Source organism: Centroberyx affinis, unplaced genomic scaffold (genome assembly GCF_046629955.1).
Source record: "Centroberyx affinis isolate AG114_WGS23_722 - 3 ecotype Tasmania unplaced genomic scaffold, CSIRO-AGI_Caff_v1 ptg001040l_1, whole genome shotgun sequence".
Classification (NCBI taxonomy): Eukaryota; Metazoa; Chordata; class Actinopteri; order Beryciformes; family Berycidae; genus Centroberyx; species Centroberyx affinis.
In genome coordinates this window covers 80,156-99,762 of record NW_027279596.1, presented here as the reverse complement: position 1 = coordinate 99,762, position 19,607 = coordinate 80,156, and the positions used below count along the sequence as shown (strand labels likewise).

General features: G+C 41.1%; 1 protein-coding gene across 1 annotated transcript; it reads left to right on the top strand.

Moving 5' to 3' along the window:
- The first annotated feature begins 1,207 nt into the window (after nucleotides 1-1,207).
- LOC139647055 (LIM domain transcription factor LMO4.1-like) lies at nucleotides 1,208-18,900 on the top strand. The gene is made up of 6 exons (XM_071522877.1): nucleotides 1,208-1,601; nucleotides 11,599-11,847; nucleotides 16,213-16,309; nucleotides 16,507-16,665; nucleotides 17,408-17,438; nucleotides 18,189-18,900. The coding sequence occupies exons 2-5, from the start codon at nucleotides 11,606-11,608 to the stop codon at nucleotides 17,426-17,428; spliced, it is 519 nt and encodes a 172-aa protein (XP_071378978.1). The 5' UTR covers nucleotides 1,208-1,601; nucleotides 11,599-11,605; the 3' UTR covers nucleotides 17,429-17,438; nucleotides 18,189-18,900.
- The last annotated feature ends 707 nt before the right edge of the window (nucleotides 18,901-19,607 follow it).

The following is a 19,607-nucleotide window of genomic DNA, read 5'->3' as shown; positions in this document are numbered from 1 at the left end:
ATTTTCTGGTTAATAAGACTATAAAAATAACCAGATAACCCCCGAGACTCTCCCCCAGACAGTAAAAAATCTGCTGTGGTTATTACAGGCCTCTGCAGGTGTGATGTATGAGCGCGGTTCAGGCTATAGGCTTAGTTAGACCACAAGAGGCACACAGGGCGGTACTATAAATAACCACATAATTAAAGGCGTTGACAGGGAACTCACATTGTGGTTAGAAGAATTTTCCCTGTAGTTGAGCCCCCCCCCCCCCCCCTTCACTGCAAAAAAAGTCACTAGAATATTCCTAGAAGGGACTTCGTCTGTGGTCTGTGGTACTGGATACCAAATTTATAGTGAACTTATTCTACTTTCATCTCCTAGGACAGTAATTCTCAACCTCAAATTTAGTCCACATTAGAGCCATAGACCCCCATTTGATGAGATTTTGTCTCTCGGACCCAAATCTGAGAATATTTTTATTGTTAGATTGGATTTTGTTCCGAATTCCATGACTATCTGTATTGTAGGTGGAGAGATAACAGAGAAACTATGATCAAAACAGTCATTCTTCTACATTCTCTAATTGTGTTGAACAAAAGTTGAACAATTCATCAAAAGGCTGGGGACCCCCTGGAACCACCTCAAGGACCCCTTGGACCCCGGACCCCACGTTGAGAACCACTGATCTATGGTATCACTAGAATTTTCCTATGATATTCCTATAGGGACTTGCAGTATATCGGTGGTACTGAATAGTGAGTTTACTTTATCTCCTATAGTATCACTATAATAAGAGCTTATGGTGTGTCAGTGGTACTCGGTAGTGAGTTTACAGTGACTTTATCCCACTTTGTGTTTTTAAAAAAAAATCTCATATGGTATCACTATAATATTACTATAATAGTCCTATTACAGGGACTTATTATAGTATATATTGTAAATTCCTGTAGGGAATGTTAGAGTTTTGCTGTGATATCTTCAAATCATCTCTAAAATGTATTATAGGATTACTATAGTTCTTTATAGTATGGGTGTCAGACCAGGATACAAAAAAAAAATGCTTTCCTTGCAGCTCTAATCGGTGGGTGATTATGGCTTATTTGAAACACCCAAAACGAGGCAAAACTTTCCCTCAGCAGCCATCCATCATCCTGAAAAGAGCCACGCCCCCTTGCCCCACGTCAGAGGAGGAGCGAGTTAAATATGCATTGAATTTATGGAAGAGACCCCGCTTTCTCCGCAGAGATACAGCTCTTAACGCGTGAATAAAAACGCCCGCTGGTTGATCTGTGCGCTGAAGGAACGGTTTTGAACAGGGATTGATCCGTCAGATTAGCTAGAATCACAGACTCGGCGAGCACTGGGGGAGGAAATCGGTGTAAATCAGCTCCAATAGCAGCCACGGTAAATGGGAGAAGAGGGAAAGGAGGCGCAGCCCGCAGAAACTTCACAGTTTTATTTCAGATCTGGCAACCCGGCGCGTGGACAATATAGCCGCGTAAAAGTTCGCGGCTCGTGCTGCAACTTGTGACACTTTCCTGGACTCAGGTGAGACCGAAAAGAAGCCGCCGCACTTTCGCAACTCTTCGCTCCGACGTCTTCCACTCCACAACAGCAAGGTGAGTTGAATGCATGTCATTACAGCCTAGTCTACACTTCGGCGTGTTGTGTGTTGTGTTGTGTTATAGTTATTAAATAGCGTATGTGCTGTCTGCAGACGTGTCAAAAATACAAATAATACGAATAAAACCATGAAAGGAGTCGTATTTTTGCCCGCTCTCTTCCTCTTATCTGATATTTTCCCGCAGATTTGCTAGCTTGTCTTGTGGCTTTCCCCTCCCTCACCTTCGTTGTAAAGTTATGGATATATGACTCACACATTTCTTTGCATGGGTCTCCGGCAGCGGAGGGACATTTTTTTTTTTTTTTTGTAATTTGACTGCATCTCTACTGCAAGAGAGCACTTATGGGATTTGTGCCCTTGGTGTTAATTAAAAAAGAGAGCCGTTTTAATGAAACAGCGGCGCGTGCAGTCGGAATGGCCCCAGAGCGCATTATTAAGAGAAACGAGTATATAACAAAATAAACCAGTCTGACCGTTATTGTCTCGTGCTACTGCAGTCTGCATGGTGGCTGTGGTGCAGTCATGCTTATTTAGTCTGCTTCCCCTTGCTGGTATGAGCTGGGGTTATTTGTTCATTATAAACCGGGATGGGGAGGAGAGGGATTTAGGATTTCATTAGTGTAGGTTTACCTAAGGCTGACGAGGCAATACCTTATTCTGGACAAAGTGACTGGGTGTCAATTCACTAAAATCCTAAGGTATGGCCAAGTCTCTGCATCCAATATCATTTAAACTACCATACTTGATTTATAAGTAGGCTACACTAAATATCTGGGGAGCCATGACTAATAACTGACAAGACATTATTTGGTCAGTGTGATAAATTATCATAGGTCACCAAACTGTCAGCTTTAGAGGGAACTTCTAGCAATTTCTGGCTACTTTGCTTCATCTTTACTCCCCATTATAAAGATGAGAACTACAAGACCAAGTGTGGACTCACTTATGCTAAGGAATAGAAAGCGTCATACCTTGCCATACCAAATGGAAGCCCATGGCCTGATGTGACCTCTGATCCAACACCAGTGCCTTTGTCCAGATACAGGCTGAACCATCTCATGTACCTCAAATGTCACTTGTATCCTAATTAAGACGCTGTACTGTTGTCAAAGTGTCCTGGAAAACAATCTTTGGTAAAAAAAATAAAAAAAATATGTCGCAATAACAGGACTGGCAGCAGTCAATTGCGTTCGGCTTGGGGCAAACGGACCATTATTTGCTCTGTCAACCTGAAACTGCGTGCAATTCATCAGTCTGTCCAGACTGTAATGGAATTGTGTTTCCCCTCATTAGCTCCTGTTTTTAATGACTGGTTCATCCATCAGTCCATTACCAGAGCAGAACAAAGTAGTCACTTCCATTCACTAACCTTTGTTTTGGGCGATAATTCATGTAGTATCATAAGTCAATAGGAGAGAGAGAGACAGAGACAGAGAGAGAGAGAGAGAGAGAGAGAGAGAGGATGTAAGCATCTTATAAATCAAAGCATTTGAATGGAGCGACTTGCTGGACGTCATGATGTTGACAGCTGTAGTTTTTGATGTTTAAAAAATGGAAGCTAGCCGTCTAATGTGAGTGAAAGGACACATTCAGAGGGAAGGAAAAAGGTAAATGGTATAGAGTTTCAAAGTGCTACACAGTGTTGAAATGATTTCGAACCGACACCTGGGATTTTTTCAGTCCAGTGAAAGCGAAAAAAGAAGTGGATTGGCATGAAGGAGAGGAAAGTGAGTCAGTATTGCTAGGCTTTGAAGGAGAGGTTTATCCTTCGCCACTCCGTGAATGAGGCTGTATAAGTCTTACAGGTGTCGGGAGTGAGGGCAGTCTAGTCTGAGTGGGTGTCCAATGAGTTGCACAGTGTGGTGGATGTGGAAAAAGTGGATGGAACGTGTGTGATCCAAATGAGAGAGTGAGAGAGAAAAGAGAGAGAAGCTGCAAAGATGAGAGCAGAGGAGGAAATGTGTTAGGCGAGACCAGTCAAGGTTTTTTTTGCAAACAGGAACAGATCAAGAAGTCACAGAGGAAAGGGGAATCGATGTGTCTGTCTAAATAAAGCAGCACTCCCTGCATTTATTGCATTGATTATTAACCGTTCCAAAGTTGTAGAAGGAAATTCAGTGAAAATAAAGATGATGCCAGAAGATGTTTAGATATTACTGCCCAGGAAACATTTTGACGTTGAATAGATGAATACAACAGCTTGCACCCGACGTTTACAGTCGGTGTAAATGTAGCGCCCAAATAAAAGTTGAGACGTTAGTAGTTATCCATTGCGGCTGCCTAGTTTATCGTTCTGATATCAGTCTAAAAATAATGCCATAATACCCAGGCACAAATATGGGTGGTAATAAAGTGTGACAGTGTAAAATTGTTTGAAACAGGGCTAGGAATTAGACTTATTGAGCCAGAAGAAGACAAGCCAGAATGAGACAATTCTGCATCTCATTTTGATCTTGGTTTGCATTTCTGATCATTTTAATAAGGGAGCTTTTGCCTATTCATTTTATAAGATGCAAGCTAAGTATATTATACGCTATGGACTTAGGAACCACACTGAGTAAAAGATATTAAACATAGAAACTGGCATAAACAAACATAAATAAGGCCAGCAAAGACACAGTAGTATGAGTAGCCCAGTAGGCTACTATAAGTAGAGTCAGTGAATGTGTGTGTTGTAGTGAGTGTGTCTGTGTTGAGATTGGAGGTTATTGTGCTGAAAAATCTCCCTCGTTTTCAGATATTCATATCATCAGGTAAGGAAAAGGGTACACTGAAAAAAGATTGGATGTCAAGATTTACAAAATCATAATATGTTCTATTTACTCAGAGAAATTCAATCAAAAGCAGATCATTTGTGTTGATAAAACACATTTCAATTATATGGAACCAATGTACACAATGTTTTTTAAGTAAATCCAAATACCTTTTTTTTCAGTGTACATAGAGGCAAGGAAACACGTTTCCTGGTGTCTTGGCTGAAAAATGTTCAAGGGGAAACCCTGGTATGGAGGAATAATAATGTAATGTGACACTATTGATCCTCGTAGAGAAATCCCCCCCCTCCTCCTCCACAGGGAGGTCAGAGGTCAGGCTCAGCTATAGAGCAGCACTACTAGAGCTGGTAGGGATTCAGTGTCTTGCTCAAGTACACTTCAGTTTTTAAAAGCTGATATTTTGAAAGATCAGTTCAATCAAGATCTAACTTTTAGTGTCAAGTTTAGTGTTCTTAAGAAGATCATTGAACCATTTCCATGATCTGATTTTTGTCATAGTCTTCATTTCCTCATGTAACAGAGACATGGCTGAATTTCTAGGAATGAAACCACTCCATCTGATTGTTTTTCCTTTCAGAAAACTTGACTGACTACTTGGAGTGGTGTAACCTTGTGATCTTATTTGGAGTTTCTCATGTTATATTTTCCTTTTAATACCCTGTTTACCCAGATATAAACCTCCAAAAACATAATTTCTTAATATTGTGTGTGATTTCTTAGATTGCTTATGTTTGATAATGGCTAGGTGCAACAACATTATTCTACATTATTATTCGAGAAGTTTTTATTTCTCTCTGATCTGCTTGGCTTTATTTTTAACATTCCTTAGCTTTCTCCCAATAAGATCTCATCTAATTACATTCTAATTACAGTCTTGTGTGATTGACTCTGCCGCTGCACGTACATTTGAAAATCCTTTGAATCAACTGTATTCAGATTGTATTACTGAAAGTCTACCAGAGGATCTAATGAAAAATTGAAACAACATTTGTTTGGCTACTCTTGATACATTTCCTCCTTTTTTAAAACTAAAAGAAAACAAACTTTCCAATGTCCTCCAATGGTTGGCCGTGGAATTCTGTGCAGTACAGAAATAACTTGTTTACAAAACGGTCTCATATGCCGTTCACCCTAAGAGGAATTGCAGTAGTATTAATATTTTAATATTTTCCATTAACTTCAGCTCCTCTACCGATTAAATGATAGGTCCTATTTAGTTCTTAATCTATATGCTGACATATAGAAACAAAACTATACAGATCCCTCAGTCTCTTCTGATGATACACAGTAGTTTAATTCTGTAAAAAAATCGAACTAATTATTGTATTGTGGATCATTTCACCAATCACAAAACATATTAGACTTCGAACTCGACAAAGTCACAAAATAAAGCTGAAAGTAATGCTTACAGAAGCTAAAAAAAATGGATGTTGAAGAATGAATTAATCTTTGTTTCAAACAACAATCCACATATGGATTCTTTCTACATTTGCACAGAGGAGGAATTATCCATGTTGCATCAGTATTTATTTGAGCATTAGTACAAACCCCAACATCAAACAGTTGCTTGATTACAGCAACAAAAGGATACATATCTGGATTTGGACATTAAAAAAGATGATCAGGGCACTTTATATGCATCCATATGAAAAAAAACCACAAACAGAAATACCGTCTTGCATGCAGATTGTTACCATCCGTACCAGTTGAAGACAACATTTTATTGGGACATTATCTGAGAACTTGGAAGAATTTGTGACGAATGACACAAGTGTGCCATTACCCAAGATCACCCAATAGCCACACACTTAAAGTCCCGATACCAAAGCAGCCCATTAACTCTTCAAACTAAGGGCAGAGACCGTGTGGATCAGGAGGAGTGATCGTCAAAGAGAGGCTTACTTAATCAGAGGGAAACAATGACCCTTGCTTGTATAAATCTTAATAAATCTTATATGCCCTCCTGTAAACTCCATATGTATCTGTTTACACAGTGTTTCATATGGTTGCTATTAAAATGACAATCATTGGCCTATGGGAAATGTTACCACACCCTAATGTGCCGTCTCATTTTGGCCAACAGCCATGTTGTACGATACAGGTTTATCTTTAACGCTTATCTTCACATGGTAAACCCAGAGGCAGCACTTCAGATTCAGACTCGCTTGTAACTAAAGCACCTCGGCTGGATAAGCGTTGGCTCCATCCTCTTCCTTAGGGGCTGCTCAGACTTCATCCTTTGACTGTGTATCTAATTAATTAATTGTAATATAATATATATAATGCCGTTTTACAAAGCTGATATCACAGCTTCTCATTAAATCTTGAGAGAGTAAGGTGGATTCAGCATGGGTTAAGCCTGTTCAAGCACAATGCATGGTTCAGTTATGGATGGCATTGAAGTATAAGTCCATGTATTCAAAAATGTGCTTCACTGTGGTATTGAGCGCACCTTGCCTATCTCAATGAGGATTATTAGATGAAGTAATGCAATGCACTACTTGTCGTTTAGACTTTGGTTAAAAATTGGTGTTATGAAGGTATGGATTTTTCTAAGTTTCTGTGGTTAGGTGATCGGAAACTAATGGAAGGGGCGGGCTGTTCCGGATAATGCAATTGCTCAGACTTCATTCACACTGAAATATCATTACCCTCACTCACTGAAACCCTAGGGTACAACAGAAGTATTGTCTCCGGTGCTCGGTGTGCTGTAAAAGATGATTAAACGTAGCATTTGCATTTTCATGAGATAAGCGTTTCATTTGAGAGGGCTATTTGGCAGCTATCTTATGACTTTATGAGCTGACTAACTCAGGTGTTTGCATGATGATTACATTTGCCGCTCCGCTGCAATTGATCGCAGGTGTGGCCAGGAATGCTGAAAGTTCTTAAGACTTTATTTTGGACTAGACCACCTCGCAAGATTCAGGAGGGGTTTCTATGTTTCTGTCCAAGCTCTGTCTAAAGATTCATTAACGGCAGCCTCTTGTCCTCTTTGGTTGAACTTGGTCTGCTGTGTCTCCCACCTTAACATGCCATGATCTGTTCAGGCATGGAGCAGCCAAACTGGTTCGACAGGCAACCGGTGGCAAAAGAGCCGGAGGCGAAGGACTTGTTGACATATTGCACTCAAGAGGAAATGTTTGCATTCTATATTCTTCCTCGCTCTTGAAAGAGGAAAAAAAAGCGCCGTTGTTCATGGTCTGATAACGACGAGCGCAAGACAAAGGGAGAGACACACTGCGAGTTCCCGGATTCAACCAGAAATTCCACTCACTTTATTTCACAAGGGTGGAGGCTCTTGTATTACAGGGACTAGGCCTGGTAATTGGTTTCACGCTGGTAATGTGCCGCCCAAGGAATCTGGCATTGAAGACAGGAAATGGATGGAAAAACACAGCAAGTTGTTTGAGAGAGAGGGGTTCATGTAAGGCATCCTGTGTTCTCACTATAAACGCACAAGACAGGCACTGTATTCATGGTATATAATGGCCACATTGCATTAATCGCACACTTGTTTACAGCTGGATACTGTGATGACAGTTGCTCAGGCTTCTTTTTCCATGTCCGTCCTGTAGGCTCCATTTTCTCCACCATTGCTTTTATGTTTACATGTGTTACTTTTGCACTGGCACATATGGAATTGGATCGTACAATTCTACATCGTTGAACATTGTAGAATTTAAGCTTGTGCATGTATCATATGCATGGTGAATGTATTATCATTGAACAGCATAATCAGGAGTCGCTGCATCTGGTGTGCCGGTTTTGCTGAGCACCGAGGGTCAGTCTGTTAACAATGGCCATGGGACAGTGTCCAGCCAGCTGGTATCTGAGCTGCTCTCAAGAAGGCCCCCTATCAGGGGCAGGTCACATTTCCTTCCTGTGGCACTACTAACCTTCATAACCCCTATTGACCACCTCCCCCACAATCAGAGTGCTTTAGTTTGTGAACTTTGGCTCCTGAACTCCCTGCAGCATCTTGTCTGTTGCCGTTTTGTATTGTAAGGCTGCGTTCACACATAGCAATTTATTTTGTGTGGAAAAAGCACTGCCTAGAGCGCTTCATGTGGGGAGAAATAAAAAGCGGATCACGATAATGTTAGCTGGGGAGTAGCTGGCTAGCTAACGTAGCTTATCAGATATTCCCAATACATGTCCAGCATGATCTCACATAATGATCGGTGTTGCTGTACCGGAACTTCACCCGGCACTTTCTCCATCTCTGTTGTTGTTGTGGGAAACGGCCAGCCTCCCACGTAGCGTGAAACCCAGCCTCTCTTTCATTGTGATTTCAACTTTGTCAACTGATAGATTTGATATTTAATACCTTGGACTGCTTCCCTACTATGTTTACCTCTTGTGTTGACACTCTTCTGCAGTTATGACACCAGGTGGACAGAAAATCTGACATGAGATGCAGCATCACAGCACTTGAACTTCCTACTTGACAACCAGCTCCCACTAGTTAAAATAACATATGTACTAGGCAGGTCCCATTGCAGTGCGAGTGTAAGTTTTTTAATCACTTTTTGGGTTCTACTATTGGATATTACCTGTTAATAATACCACCTGTGTGTGTGTGTGTGTGTGTGTGTGTGTGTGTGTGTGTGTGTGTATTAGAGAGCAGCGCTTCCAGTGAATTAGAGGTATGTAAAACTCTACAGTGAAGTGACAGAATTTTGAACATAAATACTATAGGAAAATGGCAAAAACTAGGAGAATAAGGTCCAGGTTGAAAATAACCAGAATTATCTTTTAACTAACTTGAATCTTTCTGGCAGTCTGATAGCTGTGAATCAGTTTGAGTCACCTATTCAAAAAACATACCAAGACAAATAGTCAAGTCTCCAATCATGATGATGAATTCGGTTTTTTCATTATGTCAGCAAACTATCTGAACACTGCAAAATCAGTCAGCGGTGATTCATATGGAAGTCACCCGGTGGGTTGGAGTACTTGAGTGCTCAAGAACGTGGACCCGTTTCAGCATTGTTGTAAAATACTGCTGTTGACTGACATTTTAACGAGGTTTCATTTGTGAATTAAATAAACGTACTCACTTTTAAGGGTCATTCAAGATGAACGACTCATTCATGAATCACCCATCACTATTAGGAGGGTTTGCTGCCCCTGCATGAGGGCCTTTGTGGTTCCAGTTTAGCCCTGGGCTTCTTACATGGTGTTCCTCCACTTGATTGGAGCCAGGTGTCTTCTGTGGAGAATGAGGGTAGTGGGGGCAGCCTACTTAACTGCAGAGGACCAGCGGCAAACTCAAATAATCTTGTGGGAAGGGTACTCGTAAAGCCAAACATGCCCTTGCTGAAATTAGATGCTCCGGAGGACAAATTGTGCCGCTGTTGTTCATTTGGAAAATGAAATCTGCCCCTGCAATTATTTTGTGTTGTTGTTGGCCCTAATTATAAATCATGGGAGCGGGTGAAAAGGCAGTGTTGCTGACTCACTGCTGAGCTGCACACACTGCTATGGTTCTACTTAGTGCGATTCAAAAGCAATATTATTCCCAGCTGTGCATGAAATCAGTTCAATTTTGTAATGGAAAAATGAGGGCTTGAGATATACAGTAGATATGGCCCGATGGCACATGTGAAATGCTGTTTCCACCGAGCATCTGTTTTTGTTGGTTTGAGCAAGCTTAACGTCCAGCTCTGCGATATGAAATCAACGCGGTTTTCAAATAAATTTTGATTTTGTTTGTATCAAGCTCAAGGACGTGGTAGTGAGAGATGATGAGGAAATGAACAGCTGAATCAAATGAAGTACGGTAGGCCGCTGCATCCTGTCACAGAGCGGCCCTAACATTTATTCAGGGAGCAAATGCTGCACAGCATCAAAGAGCCACCTCTCGGGACATATTATCAAGTCAAAATGAGAGGTTATTTGCAGCAGGCTCAAAAAAAGACAGCGTGGCTTTGGTTTGGTTCAACACGTCTTTGAACTTGTTTGGTGTAGGATGGCTGCTCTCTGATGTGTGTGTGTGTGTCTGTGTGTGTGTGCGCGGTAGTGATGGTGGTGGGGTTTTTCCCATACCCATACCCCCACAAGTAAATAGCCCTAAGCTCTTTGCCAGGAAGTTCCACAACCAATCGATTGGACTTGGTGCCAAGAGCCACATTTGGGGAGCCAAGGCCTCTTTCTTGTCTCTTGTGCTTCTCTTCCAGCCACCCACGTTCCCAGTGGGTGTACAGAATGGCATGGATTTACTCAGGATAAGCTATGATAACTTGGATGACTACAGGACAGCCCCCACAAATATTGCCCAAGAAGCCCGGTTCGCTTAACTTTCCGAAGTTTGTCCTGAAAGAATCTTATTCACATACGGGTGTAGCCGTACTTGTAAACAACACTCACAGACCCTGGGACTGATCAGACATGACTATTACCTGAATGTTTAGAGCAATTCATCATGTTAGGGGTTATGTAAGTGTTATGGCAGTATTTATAAAGCTTCCAGACGGAGGCTAGTGTAATAAAATGATAGCTTCAAAGGTGATGATTCTTGATGATTCATTGCCCTGTCAAATGCAGTCATACTTTCTCATTAAAATTCTCTGTTGATGTAGACTTGCTGTTAAGCGAAAAACTACAATTATGCCATCTTACTTGAGTTTAAACTGGCTGTAGGGCCTATGAATATGGCTAGGTATATGGAAATCTACAGTATATACAATTTTTAAAATGCTTGATTGTCAAAGAGAAAATGGCACCTTTTCTCAAAGCCCCAATCCAAAAATATAAGTAAATTCACATAGATGCTTGAAGAGTTTGACCTATACATGGGAAATAAGCTTTTTGGACTTTTCATGTCCCATTGTAATGAAAAAACTCAATGTTTCCAGACATTATTAATGTAAACAAACCTTTTACAAAAAGTTATTAAAAGACTTACAAAATACCTGTAAAAATGTTTGCTGTCACATACTATTAGTCCCTGTCCTCAGAAAAGTTTTAGATTGGAAATGAAGCAAACAGTGAAGCAAAACATAAACAAAGCCATGTGTGGGGCGACAGCATCAGGAGGTGCCATACTGCAGCTTCTCCAGTTGCGGCTTTAATTTGGGGGAAAAGCCGGCATTTCGGAGTATTCAATGCATGTTCACTAAAACGCTTCTCAACACATTTCCCGTTTCCCCTGCATCAATCACTGGTCATTCACCGATGCTCTTCCTCTCTCCCCTACTCGCTTCTTCTCTCCAGGCCAGCGATGGTGAACAGCAGGGTGGAGGCACCCGCTGTGGCGGTGATGGGCGGCGGCGGGGGGGCGGCGGGCCGGTCGTGCGCGGGCTGCGGCGGCCGAATCGCCGACCGCTTCCTGCTCTTCTCTATGGAGCGGTACTGGCACACGCGCTGCCTCAAGTGCTCCTGCTGCCACGCTCAGCTGGGCGAGTACAGCACTACCTGCTACAGCAAAGGAGGCATGATCCTCTGCAAGAACGACTACATCAGGTGAGCCGAGCTGACGGGCGGGGGGGGGGATATCAACCACTGGAGGTAGAGCATACCTAAAGGCAGTAGGCTTGGGCCGATATTAGACATTATCGAATATCGCAGTATTTTGGTAGAGCATACCTAAAGGCAGTAGGCTTGGGCCGATATTAGACATTATCAAATATCGCAGTATTTTGTGAATATCGCAATGTCGAATCTAGCCTACAAATTTGCTGTAATTTGGAAGAAATAAAATCAAATACTCCCTCACAAAAAAAACCCAGGAAATGATAATTGAACTGATAATATAGTATACTGCGATATTTTGGTGGGACAGCATCGCAATATTAAATTTTGGATATCGCCCAAGCCTTAAAGGCAGGCAAAGTAGTGTGATATTACTGCCAAAATGATTTAAGGTAAAAATATATTACAGTATACCATTTTGTTGTCGTATGGGCTCCCATGAAGTTATTGATGGAATCACGTGTGCTTCAGTAGTCCATAATGAACACAGTGAAGCCTTATCATTCAGTATTGTTATGTGTGATCTTAATTGTGCTTAATTAAATGTCTCAGTAATTTGATATTTGGTTATTTGGAATCGCTAAATCTGAGATATTACAGTCGTGACAGAACTTGAATCTTGGAATTAGCGTTTTTCGAGCCTCAGGCGACTCGCAAAGATAATTGAAAAAGAGTCATGAATATAATATTTCACACTGATGGCGGTACAAAAAAATCACGATCACAATTTATCCCATCCTGCCATGTAGTTGTAATCTTTTTGTAAATATTTTAGTTGTATAGGCTTATTTTATTTAATTATTTTATTTTTTAAGGTGACACACTGATATAAAACCTCACATTTACAGGTGTACAGGTGCAAAATAAAACATCTCTAACATTGAAACAATTTGAAAAAACTCATTTGGAAAACAAACAAGCAACAAAAAAACACATTAAACACAGGAGACAAAATATACATAATAAAGAGCAAGGACATTCAGCTTGTGTATTTTGCATAGATTATGAATGTAAAGTAGGATAGTGAAATTTCAGGGATAGCATCTTTCTATTTTTGTTCTTATTATACCTATAGCCAACGCACTTGAGACTGGAAAAAACTCCTGGACTATTTAATAATAATTTTTCCATGTACTCTGTTAATGAAAAATCAACTAATGCTAGTCAGACAAGCACAGACAGCTCTCGCAAACAGAGGATAGAGTGGAGGAATTTGAGGATATTTTTCTCTGGCACACACAGAGAGCCACCAGGTGTTTGGGTGTGAATGAAAGCGGTGCGTGAATGCAGCAGGTAGGGCATGACAGGACCGGAGAGAAGCAAAGGGTTAGAAAAAAAAAAAGCCCTAATAGCAGGATTTAGTTTGGGTGTATCTCCGATTTCAGAGGACAGAGAGTATCAGCAGGTTTCCACAAACCCCGCTCACTGAGGCACAAGCTACCATTTTACATTTTAACTTTCCTTTCACTCAAATGTAAAAACAACTTTGTGAATTAAATTGCTATACAAATACATTTATCATTATCTTGGCTGTCTGCTGTTTTCTTTTTTCCCCACCTTTGACTCATGGACTTTGAGGATGAACGGTGATTGTGGAAGTTAAATTAGTTTGAGTTGGATTTGGTGTTGTCAGGCTTTGTGTGTGTGTGTGTGTGTGTGAACTGGGATTTCTGTACTTGTGAGTGCCAAATGTCCTTACAAGGACAGCAAGATGAGGAAGAATATCCTTTAAAGTGAGGACGTTTTGCTGCTGCTCACTTCTTTAAGGAGCTAGTTTAGGGTTAGGACTTGGTTTTAGGGTTGAAATTAGTTTAGGGTAAGGATTTAGGTTAGGAGAAGGTTAGAGGTCCTCACGAGAATGGTAATACAAACGTTTGTGTGCATGTGTGGCCGCTTGTGCGCTTTTGCAGTCTTCGTGGACAGCGTGCCAGTTTGTGTCTATGAGGCTGATTGGTGTAACACAGATGGGGATTGTGTGGGTGCCCACGTCTCCAGGGCAAACACTGGGCTGGATCCGGAAAGCCACAGCCCAAGGCCTGCTGAGGAGAAGCTGAAACACAGCAGACTTTGTGTATAAGGCCAGTAATAATACAGCGGCTTTCAGGTCCTCTCCCATGAAATAAATAAAGCTCTTACTGTACACTCAAATTACATTGTGATCTGCAATTAGATGAAGTGTATAGTTGTAAGAGGTCTGCTGTGTATTGAGAAAATTCCCCATTCAGTCCATCATTACAAGGAGTCAGCAATATAGATGTTGTGAATATTAATGGAGCATTGCAATGCTATTATTCCTAATTAGAAGTCGGTAGAAGATATTAAGATATTATTATTATTGCGACATGTGTAACGTTAAGGGATTTGTTGTAAAAATGTCTTTTATCGTCACGCTTTGGCAACGCCGTTCTCACCCTTCATGCCAGTGAAGCAGGTTGACATGAGCGGAGTGTAACTGAGCTGAGCGAGAGAGACAGAGGGAGGAAGAGAGGCGTAATTAGGGAGAACAGGGATCCTCTCAGGTGCTCTCTTATTAAATTACTGTTTGGATTAAGATCAAAAATTCATTACTCTCTGCAGTCGGAGAGAGAGAGAGAGAGGGAGGTAGCAGCTGAACTGGTCAAGTAGGTGTCACAAGGCGTAGGTTTCACAAGAGCTTCTAATGAGGACAGTAGAGAGGCTTCCTATTGAAACTTAACCTGCTGGTGTTCAACTAGTGTCACGCTTTCAGCCTCTGACAGATAAGGACTGATTGGGGTTGTGTGCTGCTGCATGCAACTTGAATTCATAGACAGAATTATTTTCCACAGGGACTCATTGCCTTCATGATTTGAAGGTCAGATTGTAGAAGATTTCTGGACAATGAAATGATAAAACAGTAATTCAGATAATGGAGCATAGAGTGCTTTTATTGGGTTTTAGTGTGTGTGAGTCTCTTCAGGAAAAAAAAAAAAAAAAGTCTTTATTTCATGGCAGAACATTTTAAAAAAAAACAACATGTTTTGGCCATTGAGTGGCCTTCATCAAGGTGTAGCACACCAAACTGCATGAAGAACAAGATGGTGGTTAGACAAAGGTCCACTTCAAATTTAGCTCAACAAGTCACATGACCTGAAATGAATGCAGAGTATTAAAAAACCTCTGGTAAAATACAGGCAAATACAGTACCAAAACAAGAAACACACAATGCATCATGTCTCTTTCTACATCTCAGCCACTGAACACTCACAAGCAGGACATTGATCTTTCTGACCACAGCAGCGAATGGATTCAGACCTTCACCAGCCAAATTAATTTCCTCGCAGCCAAAGAAGAGAAGAGTCTGACTGAACACGCTGGCTATGTGTCAAAGTTGATCATGTAATTGAGAGACCTAACCAGCCACAGCCAAAGCCTACCAGTTTTTGGCTGGTTGATAGTATTCATTTCAAACCCTGCTTACATGAACTGAGCGTTCAGAAAATTCTGTGCAGAAACAGGTTTCGCAGCAAGACACAGATGCCTTTTTATGGGTGTGCTGTGGATCACTGGACTAAGAAGCATGCCATGTGCCTGCAGTGATGTAGATTCAAATCTCGCTCTTGATCTGTGCTTCATGCCGTACCCTCTCTTTCTGCTACCTCCTCTGTCACGCACCGGTATATACATCAGAGTATATAGAGTACAGACTATATACATGTCAAAAGAGATGGCTTTCATGTTCAAAGTACCTCCTACATCAGCAGCACTTATGTCTTATCAACCACGTCTTGCTCCATCATGGAGGTCCATTAGAGAACTGGTTGTGAGCAATAGTGTTAAATATATAACAACCGGGCTAGAAAAGGGGAGACACCTGAAAAAGATTGTTGTGGTGAGGGTGTAGGTCAATTCACTAACGATATAAGTGAAAGTGAATTGTTTGATAAGAATTTAGATGATAATAATACAATAGATACAATAGATTTGTTTTCCAAATGTACACAGTAAACTGTCTTGTCTTTAGCCCTAGAAGAAGTTGTAGCTTGAGAAGAGTCAGCACAGTTAAGCTGAACAAACAGTTGGTTTTTGGCTTTGTTAGCTAGCTAACAGCAGGCTAATTTAGCAAAGCTACTAATGTTAATGTTAACATGCAGCTGCTATGTAACATTACCTATTCAATCAGATGTGTCACTGGGGAAATGATGAGTTCCCAGTCTAAAACAGCACAGAAATTAATCATGTCATTTCAATTCTGTTGAGACGGACAAATTGTATACTTTTAGAATACAACTAACAACAACCAATATGGCTGCCAGAGGGTGTGTTACGTCACCTGAAAGCCATATTGATGCTATGGTTGTAGAGCTGTTGATGTGACGGACATGTTTGTACCTGCAGGCTGTTTGGACACAGTGGAGCATGCAGTGCCTGTGGGCAGTCTATCCCTGCTAGTGAGATGGTGATGCGGGCACAAGGCAACGTGTATCACCTTAAGGTGAGTGATCATGCTGTCACATCACACCACCATTTACATCACCATATACACACATACATACCATCACACTATTCTCTCAGCTTGGGTGATGTGGTTGACCTCAGCGAGTGGGTGGTGGGAACAGTGAGACTAAAACATAATACAGTATATGAGGTATAGATGACACTACTGAATGTCTCTCTCTCTTTTTTCTGTAGTGTTTTACCTGTGCCACCTGCAGGAACCGCTTGGTACCTGGCGATCGCTTCCACTACATCAACGGGACTATCTTCTGCGAACACGACCGGCCGGGCGGAGGCCTGCTCAGCGGTCACCCGACACCGCTGCAGGCCAACGGCATGATGTCCGACCAGAAGGTGAGAGGGCATGTGATGGAAGTCAGTATGGCAAGAAGCTGACCTTTTATCCAATCGCCACAGTCACCAGTGGATTCCAGAGCTCACCAGCCACTTTCACTATGTTACCATCCAAATAGATTTTTGGAATATGAAACGATAATTCCCATGTTAATTCCCATGCAGGGGGTAAGTGATAGATACTAAATTCTATAATGGTAATAAATGTTTTATCTACCTATTTTTTATCATAATTACATGATGAGTGATATTGCATTTAGCCTCCAGAGTGAAAGACATTGTTTGTTTGCATGGGTTAGAGCAGTGATTCTCAACCTTTTTCATATCAAGGACCCTAATTTAGTCCACATTACAGCCACGGACCCCCATTTGATGAGATTTAGTCTCTCGGACCCAAATCTGAGAATATTTTTATTTCCAGAATTCCAAGACTATCTGTATTGTAGGTAGAGAGAGAACAGTGCAGCTATGATCAAAACAGTCATTCTTCTCCTTGTAAATGAAATAATGCTTAAGTTTAACAATTCATCAATTTGCTGGAGACCCCCTGGAACCCCCTCAAGGAGCCCTGGTGGTCAACGGACCCCACGTTGAGAACCACTGGGTTAGAGTATGGGTCAGGGTTAGGGGTTATACATAAGGGGCAATTCCAAATGAAATTGTAAATGTATCTGTAATTACATTTAAAAAAAAAAAGGAAAAAAGGAAAAATGATTCACTTGAACCTCCTCTTTTCTCCAAGGCTTTCAAGTTGAAGATGTAATATTGGAAAGGTGAATTCTTCAATTCTTCCAGTTCAGTTCAAATTCAAGTTCTATGTGACTAAATACACATATTGTGTATTGAACAAAATGTTGATGGGCTAATACATCATTGTTTTATCTAGAAAATCTGGAGATATTTCATGACCTGAAATATTCAATTCTTTTGACTAGGGATGTGTTGATCTTGCTTTACTCGATGTACTGGTTCGAATACACACTATTTTTAATGACTGCTGTTAAATATGTGGAGCACATTTTCTGTATTTTCGCTATGTAAATGGCATACCACTTGTTTCTCCCAATCATAAACTTATGCTGGATTTCAGTTGCAGGTTTGTGTGATTTCCGCTGGGTTTAGTAACTATTGAAATAGTTGTTGAAATAAAAGTTTTTACTGTGCTTATGTAGAGGCTGGGTGGAAGACAGGAGAAAGGAGATAAGAGAATGAGGGGGCAGAACTGGTGTGCGTGTGTGTGTGTGTGTGTGTGTGTGCGCGCCAGGCATCCATTTCTCTCATCATTTACAGTAATCTTTTCCACCAGGGAAACTTCATATAAATAAAACTTGCATTTAACAAAGTTAGTGAGAAGTCGCTTAATGCAAAGATCTCATAATGACAAGATGATAATTGCATTGGTAAAAAGAAACCTTATTCATAGCACATACGCATCTTCTTGCAAAGCCTTGGCCCACTACACTAAATGTAATCCCGTCTATGTATTCCCCTCGTTTACAACTTCCTTTCTCCCCTGTTTTCAGGTCTGCTGAGGAAGAGGATGGGGAAAAATAAACGTGTGCCTTCTCCCCCACCTCCTCCTCCTCCTCCTCCTCCTCCTCTTCACCCTCCTTCTCCATCTCTGAAGTTGCCCTTCCTCCATTCTGATGGACTGTCAATCCATCGTCTGGATACATCTTCTCTTGCTACTGGTTTTTAGTTTTTGCTTTAATCCGAAATCTGGAAAACGTCTTACGTCAGACTGTGAGGAGTAGAGATCTGAAAGTCCGCTGCTTCATCGGAGGGACGAGGATGCTGAAGACGGTTGGAATTTATTTATACTGTAGACTGATGTCCATTCTCAACCGTGGCAATATTACTGGTAAGGACTGGCAGGACTGGCATCATCCAGGGGAAAAAAAACAAGTTTTTAAGACTTATCATCAGGGGGGGGGAATCGTCCCATTCCAGCGATTCCAATGGAATCACCCATTACCTTTACCCAGTCAGGTTGTGAAGGGCACAAAGGAAGAAACGGCGAAAAAAGCAAAGGAGGCAGCGGTCAGGAACTGCTCCCACTGAGCAGTAATGACTCCTGAGGCAGATGCCATGCGTCCAAAACTCACACAGAAGAGACCACACACACTGAGCCATTTCTGGGTCTGAGGGGAAAAAAGTGTGAGACTGCGGGACGTTTCCTTCCACTCTCCTTGAACCAGCTGGGAAAGAACAGAGCAAAAAACGGAAAAAAAAGAACATCTCTACTGACACTCAAAGAATATTTCTCTGTGTAAAAAAAAAATGAAAGACTTCAGTATATTCAACGAACATTTTAGTCCCCGGATTCTTTTGTACAACAATCGGACGCATTTTCTTCGTACTTTCTTTTGATGTACTTTTGTTTTGGGGTTTTTTTCAGGTGATGGTGTTAGTCCCAGGGATGACGAATATATTTAGGGTTGGATCAGATACAGTGTGTATTTGTGATTTGTGTTTGGAAAGATGATTCCGCCAGCGAGAGTCCTGACGCGACGATAATGATTTAGCAGCAGTGACCTATACACTCTTAAATGTTTATTTGCAGTAACGGTTGATTAAGAAAAGTTTGTGAAGTTGAAGCTGAGTAGTTTATGAAAGAGTCTAGGAAGATCGGGATGATAAAAAGTAAGAAGTGCACATATCTTTTTTTTTTTTTATCCTATTGTATTGTGTGCTATATGGTTGAATCATGTCTTCTGTGTTGCCTTTTTGTATTTTTTTCTCAAACAAGGCCCGATTTTATTGCTCTAAAACATCTATATGGAGAGAAAATAAGTCTCAAAATAACTCTAATAATAATAATTTTTGCCAGTGAGTTGTGTCTCGTATGTAATGAGTGTGTGATTGAATTTAGGCGTGTAGCGGAGTGTTACAAATAGCCGTTTCATCCCCAAAAGTAACATGGAAGTTTAAAGGGAAAATAC